The sequence below is a fragment of the Populus nigra genome, chromosome 6, assembly GCF_951802175.1.
Source record: "Populus nigra chromosome 6, ddPopNigr1.1, whole genome shotgun sequence".
Taxonomy (NCBI): Eukaryota; Viridiplantae; Streptophyta; class Magnoliopsida; order Malpighiales; family Salicaceae; genus Populus; species Populus nigra.
The window spans coordinates 12,671,785-12,681,777 of NC_084857.1; the positions used below are offsets into that span (position 1 = coordinate 12,671,785).

Genomic DNA, 9,993 nt, shown 5'->3' on the forward strand with positions numbered 1-9,993 from the left:
TTGAGCTTTCCCTGTGAAAGTTTTTCTACAAGGCTTTGACTGGATTCTGTGGAGGATCTTTTCCCCATTTAAGTTTTAGGCAAATTACTCCATCAAAGGCATCTTCTTTCCTTTTTTTATTCTTGAAATAACCATATTATATTATATTAACTTTTAAAAACTTCAAAAAGATCAGCCTGGGATTGGTGTTTAGAGCACGATTGGCGTCGTAGCCAGGCTATGTTTTTATCAAATTTTGATTAAAAAAAATACTTTTTTATATTTTTATATTGATTTAATATGTTGGGACTAAAAATAAATTTTTTAAGAAAAATATAATTTTAAAATATTTTAATAGTTACCACAGTATTAAATACTTTTTCCACAGCTGCTCGCGTGTTGTTTGTGCATGCACCATCCAACATGGCCTGCAAGTTTTCGTGCCTTAACTTGCATGTCAATTTATGATAGGTCTACTCTGTTTACCTAACTGGATGATGTGATGTTATCGATTTGATGGTTGCAAATGTGAGGTTAAAAGGAGCGTGTTAACAATTATTTAAAAAAAATTATTTTGAAAAAATATTAAAGTTATATATTTTTTATTTTTTAAATTTTATTTTTTTAAAATAATTTAAAACAAGTAAAAGAATTGAAATTTTTTAAATAATATAATCATATTGTAAAATCAAACAGGATTAAAATCTTGTTTATTTTTTAAAAAATATTTTTATTGAAAAAATATTAAATTGTAAGAATCTGCAACCATGATACTATACAAAATCATCTAAGATAAACAAGTGTACAATTTGTTTTTTGGTTAAAACTGCAATATTCAAGGCAGTACTTTTGTTCCTTTTTCTTTCAATGTGTTTTAGATTCTTTGCTTTCTTTTCAGTTTTTCCTAATAAAAACATAGGGATGTGATATTAGGCTTCAGATAACTTGTTCTTTTCCATTTTAGTGGGCGTCTTCTTGTATACCTTTTGTAGCTGCACATCCACCTGCAGTGTGGAGGTCGGCGCCGTTCTCCTTTTGCACGCGCCGTTTCAGTCTCAGCCATGGCCAATGCACTGCTGGCATTTGACAATCTCGCAAGCGGATGCTCGTTTTTCTCTCCTCTTGGTCAGTCTCGGCCATGGCCAATGTGTTGTGTATTTTTTAAAGCTTGATAAAATTATATTTTAAATATTTTTTATTTAAAAATATATTAAAATAATATTTTTTTATTTTTTAAAATTTATTTTGATATTAACACATTAAAACAATTTAAAAATATTAACATAATTAATTTTAAATAAAAAATTAAAATTTTAAACAAACAACATCTTAGCCGCATTATAAAATACTCCCCAAATCACACAAAAACAATGAGTGTAAGAATAGGGGAAAAAACATATAAAAGAAAATATACCCAAAAGAGGCTTTGTGGTAAGCCTCAAAAGAGAAACGAAAACCAAAAAACTATTAAAAATACTTAAAAAACGATTAAAAGAAAGATGAGAAGGAGGAAACTAACAGCAAGGCGAGGAGACCCTACTTGATAGCTTCGAGCTATAAAATGATTGTACAGGAAACTTTTCTAGAGGAAAAAATCGACTAGAGAAAAAGAAAAGAGACAGCCTGGATTTTTATATTGTATAGTTTTTAGACCTGTCTGGTCGAAGGTTTGTATTTCAGGTTTTAACTGGATTATTTGGATAAATTTTTTTTAAAAGATCAAAATAATATTGTTTTAGTAAAAAAACAAAAGTCAACGGATTCCAACCGGGTTTTTGACCGGGTCAGCCGGGTCATACTAGATTTTTTCTTCTCTTGTTTTTTCTTCAACCCGGCCTGGTTCCAGCCTCATATCGGCCGGGTCCCGAGACGACCTGTCGAGCTGGGCTAGATTTTAAAAATATGATACAATGAATTGCGCAAATAACGGTCATTCATTGTTAAAGTGTATGTGTATTCTAGATTAACTATATGTAATATTTGTTAAATTTAATTTGTTAGGGTTGATATGGAAGATTTAAAATATTTTTTAGGTTGAGTTTAAAGTTAAACCGCAAAGATATATATTATTTTGATAAAATTTAATTAATTGATTAGATTTTTAAAGATCAGATTAACTCAATCAAGTGTTTAATAAAAATAATAATTCAGATTAATATTTTAGTGATTTATAAGCTTATCTAATCAGTGGACTCTTTTTTCAATTCCAAAAAATCGAAACAAGTCCCATGCATGTCTGTATGGTGATTTGCTAGCTTTTCTTAATGGATCAGGGAAATAAAGAAAATTACTTGGATAAAAATTTTCATAAATTTGATATGAATGGTGTGTATTAATTGGGTTTAATTACATATACACTTCGTATTGTATCAAAACTAGTTTGGAAATGCTACATATATATAGGCATAGAAAAAGGGAGAAAAGGGAGAGAAATTGAGTTTTAATGTTAACTAGATGATTGACTTGTGCTAACCTATAGACTGAGTCAATTTTTTAACTTTAAAAAAATATTTAGGTGTTTTTAATAAAAAAATTTAGTAGAAAAAATTTAAACTGTATAATGATTAATACGTACAATGTAACTCGTTCACTTTGACAGGTCTCTAAAGACAACTCGGATGATCAGTGAAAATATAGTTTGACTCAAGATAAATATTTAAGATGAGATTTTTTTATATAAAAAATAAGATGACAACACATTGGATAAATTTGAATCAGTCTGTGTTAACCCATCAATCTGCATACCAACCCATAAGACCATGATAACTTTGTAGAAAGTAAATCAAAAGAAATTATGAAACTCAATTTTCAATAAACTCAATGTTAAATGATAAAATTAAAAAAATAAATTAAAAAATAGGACCCAAAAAAATAACCCGAGTTAATCTGAGTTAGCTTATCAAACTCGTTATCCAGATTATGAGACCGAGATAATCCAATAGCAAACAAATTAAAAAAAATTATGAATTTCAATTCTCAATGAACTTAATGTTGAAAGATAAAATTGAAAAAAAAATCTATTAAAAAAAGACACAAAAAAAAACTTGAATCAACCAAGATTAATCTGCCAAACTCGTGATCAAAGTCATAAAACGAGAATAACCTCATAAAAAGTAAACTAAAATAAATTACGAAATATAATTTCTTATTGATCCAATATTAAATAATAAAATTAAAAAATAATAATAAAAATAATAAAAAAACTCGAGTCACTCGAATTTATCGACAAACTCGTGTCTGGAGTCATGAGCTTAGAATAAACTCATAAAAAATAAATTAAAAAAATTATTAAATTCAACAATAAATTTAATAGAAATAAAAATAATTAAATAGTAATTTTGCCAGGAGGATTACAGCAAATTCACCTTCTCTTTCAAGTTTTTTTTTTTTTTCCTAATTAGCCAAGTGACTTTGCCCGCTCACCAATCCTTCATTTCAATGTCTTATAGCAAGATTAAAAGCAGATCTTGAAGTTAAAGTAGTAATTTGACCATCTTAGTACAAAAACATGGAATGATGCCGATGATTAGGAGATTGGTTAGCATATAATCCAATATATTCCATTGGTTCCTTTAGAAAAAGAGAAAGAAACGACGGATACGGATTTTTGTTTTATTCAATTGCAAGTTACTGAAATTGATTCCGCAATCCAACTCCACAAAGCACGTAGGATGTTTTCTGTCTTCTCCTAAATGCTGTCCACTTCTTTTTAATTTACTTATGTGACCTTGACATTCTTTCTTTCTTTCTTTCTTTCATGTTGATCTATAATTACGTACCTTCTTTTTTTTATTTATAGAAAATGCTGATATCCATGGCCATGATCAACAAATCCGAGCAGATACTTGCTGCTTGCATGCTTCCATTCAATTATTGCCGCTCGCTGTATAATAGAATTATGCATTTCTTGGTAAATAGTATTTCATTAAACAATATTCATGCAAGGTTATGAAAACTATAATTGGAGAGGATATGATCGCCCTAGTTCAAGAACCACGGTACAAGAACCTCGAACACTAAAATCTTTATAATAATTTACTGTCTTTTATATTATTTATGTCAAATTTACATGAATTTTATACCTGTAGCCTACAAGTTGCATGCAAGCTACACCTCCCTCCCCGCCTAGTCTCTCTCCCTCCCTCCCTCTCTCTCTCTCTTATATATATATATATATATATATAATCACAATTCACGAGCATACCCAGGCTACTGATTTTTCATTACATACAAACACATGCCAGCATGTAGGCTTCTAGCATTAGATTTGGATTTATACGATGGTTCAACGTATTGCTTACCAGAAATAGACAGTATCGACGGGTGGATGAGGGAATTTACGAGTAAATAGAACTTCGAAGCCAGTCATTAAGCTTTTAGATTGTTAATTTCTCGAGAAACACAAAGCACTTTTTGGTCCACCCAACTCCCAACGTCAGGCGAAACCAGGTAGAGGTTGATACTTCTAGGCCATGTGTTGAGTTTTAATTATCTAAAAATAGTACAGATTCTTGAAGTATAATTGGCCTTCATTTAATTATGGATTGCAAGGATTGGCTAGCAATTCGTCGTGGTCGCCTGACATTGCAAGTACAGTTTTCCTCGGAGGCCAAATCCAAGTGACCGTGAAACAAGGCTGCCCCTCTACTCTTCTCGGGCCAACAATTGTCGCTTTATTTTTATTTATTTTTTCCTTTCATCGTCTAAGCTATCAGGTCTTGGTAATTAAAATCTTAATTTGTTTTATTACAGAGATTATGACTTTTGGGGGGGGTCTCCTCCAATGTATATGTAGATGCCAGGGGTTAGTATCCGGAAGCATCGACACTCTGATATAATGCTGGGATTATCTGTTACCATATATACTCAAGACATTGTAATTTTAATTATATTTTTTATTTTCTGCCAAAAAATTAAACAAGCTGAATCCCAAGCAACAATTCTCTTGTTCTATTAAGATTTTCTTATAAAAATAAACAAACTGATAAACAAATGGATATATTGAGTGTCCTCTTATCTCTATCTCTCCTATAAAATAAATATGGATAATTATTATTGAAATACTCTAAAATCTCTAAGCATACGATACTAGTACTGATTTTTTAGTTTTCCTATTCTACTGGTCTCCTCGATAAAAATAAAAATAATAATCAATATACATACATACATACATACATACATATATATGGAAGTGATTTGCTTTTTCCAAGTAGAAGAAATTCGTGTTTCACGTAGTTTTATATCAAAATACATTATTTTTTAGAGGAGAAAAATGTTAATTTACATTCAATTCTCTTTTAAAGGAAACAATACATACAATGTACTTATTTAATTACTAGAAAACATACAAATCAATATTTATATTATATTTGTTTATTTATTGTCAGTGTTTTTTTTTTAATATCGAATTCAAGCATAGCATTTATTAAAAAGAAAAAAGAAGCATATTAATCAATAATTTTAACATTTGTTTATCCATCGATCTACCTGGACGAAGAACTGTGAAGTTAGTGCCTCTCTCCTTCTCAGCCTGCGTTTAAAAAAGAAGGAGAAGATGGAAACAGGTACACATGGCCAAAAGATTTACAGAACCATGCTCAGCCTAGCTAGCAAGATCAAATAGCTAGGCAGCGAGAATTAGCAATTCTAAAATATAATTAACAGCCAAAATCAAGATCTCTACGTCCCTGTAGGAGATGCCTGATTTAGATGGGTAATTAATTTTCTTCACGTATATAGGAATCCCCGGTTTTATTTCTTAAGCCTAAAAAATGAATATGTTAAGTAAAGTTGTTGGAACCAGCTGATACAAGAAGTCACGGTTCAGACGGATTGTCACTTATTAAAAAAAAAAAAAGGTTAGAACAACGATATTTTGAAGAATTTTTTTTCCAGCAAACTAAATTTTAATTACGATATAGGTTAATTGGTGGAATTAAATCAACTTTAAATTAGTTTTTTTTAACTTAACATAAATTAACTCGTTAACCAGTTCATGTTTAATAACATTAATTTCAAATCTTTCTAGTTTTGCTAGATGAATCAAATAATAAATGTATTGAAACCATGCACCAATGTGCATTATATTAATACTAAGTGTTTGACTGAGAATTGGTATTGTTTTTAAAGTATTTTTTATTTAAAAATATATTAAAATAATATATTTTTATTTTTAAAAAATTTAATTTTAATGTAAACATATCAAAGCAATAATTTAAAACTAAAAAAAATCAAGTTTTTAAAAAAAGTGCAATTGTAGCAGCCCATTCTTTGATTGTGATACCGGTAATTCTGTTGTGATTTTTTTATTATTATTTTTTGTGAGAGAATTGATTTAGTAAATGAAAACCTTGAAAATTGCAGAACCCTGTGAGATCCATATGATCTGGGACCCGGGCATTTGTGGGAGCTACAAGTTTGATCTTACTAAAAAGAAGAAAGGTTTGATCTTACTGCTACAGTCTTCATGCACTGTGCCGAGCAACTGTAGTTGAAATATATAGGACCCATGGTATTAAGATGGTGTTCAATTTTAATAGTATGACTTTCATATATCTAGGTGGTGGTCCAATGATAAGAGATTGAGATTAAAAGATTTGTTTTTTCTATGATTCCAGATTCGAGTAATGTGATTGCTTATATAATAGTCATTGGAGGCTTACATGGTCATTAACTTCAGGATCCGTGGGATTAGTCGAGGTGCACAAAAACTAACCCAAACACACACATTAAACTAAAAAGAAAAAAGATGGTGTTCCTTAACGGGTTATATTCTAGATTTATTTTTTAAAAATTATTCGTTCGAATCTTATAAATCTTATGATTATTAAAAATTTATATAATTATTAATTTTAAAATTCATAGAATTAGTTGAGGTACCTGTAAATTAAACTCAATATTCATTATAAAATTAATTTAGCATTATAAAATTAATTAAGAGATGTATAAGCTCGTTTAAATATTAATATTAATTAAAAAAGAAGAAGAATGTCCTGGAAAAGAAATCAATGAAGGGTAATGTGGTCATTGGATAAAAGGTGTTGTCAATCAACACAAAAGGTTGAAGAAACAAAATCATGTTATTCCCTTGTATATTTTTAACCAATAGCTTTTTCCTTGCCTCCGTCCACCATCTCTCTCTCCTCCCCTCCTCCTCTGTCTTTCACTGTCAACCTCTTTACATTTCCACAAAAGCCCCAAACGAGCACATTCCACCTACCCATCTTCTTTTACCATGTTTGCAGGGCTAGCTAGCTAGGTTACCAGTAGGCTAAGTTGCTCCCCCCCTTTTAAAGAAAAAGTATCTGCCCAACTTACAAATGTCTTCAGATTACAAAGTTAGGAAAAGCCCAGCACTAACATCATAACCCTTTCATAAGGTTTCTATGATTGATGAACAAAAGATTCAAAAAGAATCCTCAAACCAATAAAAGATCGGTAGTTACTGTTCTTTTTCCCCTATATATCATCCTCCCCGTAGCTTCTTTCATCTCCAGCATCTCGCTAACCAATACTACTAGTGTCCTCCCAGCTATCTCATGGACAGCGCTAGTCATGTTCATGGCATTCTTGAACCCTAGATAGAGTTTAAACATCTTTGACATGTAATCAAACCCTTACATTTTAACTTCATATCTCTCAGAAACACTTCTTGAAGCTCCCTCCATCCACATCTCACATTCTTAGACCTAATAACAGTACTACTGTGATATCTTAGTCTCTATGTACCTATTTCATATGGGATCATCAAATTCCAGGTGAAATCTTCTAGCCAACAAACACCATCTTCCTTAATTCACGCTTCCAATAAATTAAGCCAACAAATATGGACTCTGTTCAAGACTTCAGCAGTACCGCAACACACCCAACAATCACAATCCCCCTCAACACCACCACCACCACCACCACCTCCCCCTCCTCTTCCTCCCCCATCACCACCACCACCACCACCTCCCCCTCCACTCTCAGCCGCTATGAGAACCAGAAGCGGCGAGACTGGAACACCTTTGGCCAATACCTCCGGAACCACCGCCCCCCTCTCTCCCTCTCCCGGTGCAGTGGGGCCCACGTCCTCGAGTTCTTGCGTTACCTTGATCAGTTTGGAAAAACCAAAGTCCACACCCAACTCTGCCCCTTCTTTGGCCACCCGAATCCGCCTGCACCGTGCCCGTGCCCTCTCCGCCAGGCCTGGGGCAGCCTCGATGCACTTATTGGCCGCCTCCGTGCTGCCTTTGAAGAGCACGGAGGCAAGCCTGAGAACAACCCCTTCGGGGCTCGTGCTGTTAGGCTTTATCTACGTGAAGTTAGGGATTCACAGGCAAAAGCTAGAGGGATTAGCTACGAGAAGAAGAAGAGAAAGAGACCACCACAGCAGCATAATCCTGCTTCCCTGATGCCACCACAAGCACCACCAGAGAGCACTACTGGTGCAAGTAATCATGATCAGTAAGAAATTAAGCTATAGTAGTAATCTACCTATTTGCATTAAATTTGGGTTTTCAAGAGAAAGATCAATGAGGATGTTATATAACTCATTACAACTTGATGATGATCTCTTAAAATATGTTTGCAATGAATTAAGTAATGGATTTTCCAACTAGCTAGCTAAGGGCATTTTCTTTTCTGTCATCAATGTTATTGCATCACATGTGTAATATTGGATGTTGGGTTTAAGGAGCTTTTATAAAGCGGTTAGATTGCTTTGTTGGATAATGTAAGGATTTCGGTTCCCGGTAATAGGCATGGCAGTAGCTAGTAAAATATGTTTGTGATCTAGCATCCAATTGTCATAGAAAAGGCTATTTATGACAGGTAGTGGTAGTGTAATTGATTTGGAGATCATGCTGTGTATCTTACTATTTTTCTTCTCCACTCTTTTTTCCTTTTTTGGTTCCATTTCTCTTTTATTTATGGTTTTATATAATATTAATGAGGTATTGGCAAATCATTCAGGCAATAAAAAAATTTGTGTCAGATCATTTGTCAAGTAATATGTTTGAATGCTTGTTTTGGCAAATCATTCTGGCATCAAAAAGCTTTTGTGTGTCAGTTTGTCAAGCACTGTCTTCATGATATACTTATTTAAGTTTTAAATGGTATAATATTCTGTGACTCTGCTTGTTTTTGCTTTCCCTCCTGCTTCCTGCCATTGCTTTTGCTCACAAAACTTGTATGGATATGGGTGAGCAGATCTTATATAAACAACCCTGCAAGCATTGATGTCAGAGTGGTATTTTAAGCTTAAAATGAAATTTCTGCATTTCATTGCTGATAAAGAGGAAGGGAAAGAGACTTTTGCTGATAAATGTTATTCCCTATTACCTTTGATTTGTGCTATGCTGCGGGATGGGGTCTTTGTATTTGAATGGTCTATACTCTATAGCCTCGTTCGTTATACAAATCCACATATCATTTCTCCATCATGTCATCAATCCTGGGTGTCCCCCGAAGAGGAGATATCATTAAATATAAAAGTGAAAAATCCATCATCACATGATGGACACCAGACCCATGAGCATTGATCTTAGTTTCAACAATTTTGAGTGAGAAAGAGAAAATCTACAAGTGGCACAAGTCCATTCTATAGATTTCTCAAATCTATTCTTTAGGTTTTTCAGTAGATGTGGTAGCTAGCTTTCTAGACTCTTACAGAACTTCTTTTCATGGTATTATCCATGTAGAACTTCAAGGAGTGGATAAGTGATAGAAAATATTCGATTTCTTCTTAGATTTTCTTTTAAGACCAGCACTGAGAGAATTTATTCTCTTAAATGTACTAGATTCCCGTAAAATCCTTCAAAAAAATTAACATAAATTGATATGTAAATTGGTATAAGGATTAAAACTTATATTAATGTAGGTTTCTAGCTAGTCTCTGGATTTAGATTGCATGGAGATTTTCTCGTGTCCAATCAAGGGACAAGTTGAAGGATAAGATGCATAAGCAGTTGAATAAATTAATATTTGGTAAGATGCCATGAAATTAATGTATGTCCGTTGTTGACAAAGCATGGT

General features: G+C 32.6%; 1 protein-coding gene across 1 annotated transcript; it reads left to right on the plus strand.

Annotated features, from left to right (window-relative positions):
- The first annotated feature begins 7,082 nt into the window (after nucleotides 1-7,082).
- LOC133696904 (protein LIGHT-DEPENDENT SHORT HYPOCOTYLS 4-like) lies at nucleotides 7,083-8,815 on the plus strand. Its single transcript, XM_062119199.1, has one exon. The coding sequence runs from the start codon at nucleotides 7,805-7,807 to the stop codon at nucleotides 8,426-8,428; it is 624 nt and encodes a 207-aa protein (XP_061975183.1). The 5' UTR covers nucleotides 7,083-7,804; the 3' UTR covers nucleotides 8,429-8,815.
- Nucleotides 8,816-9,993: the final 1,178 nt, after the last annotated feature.

Coding starts and splice junctions, on each gene's coding strand:
- LOC133696904 (XM_062119199.1), top strand. CDS start 7,805: ATGGACTCTGTTCAAGACTTCAGCAGTACCGCAACACACCCAACAATC.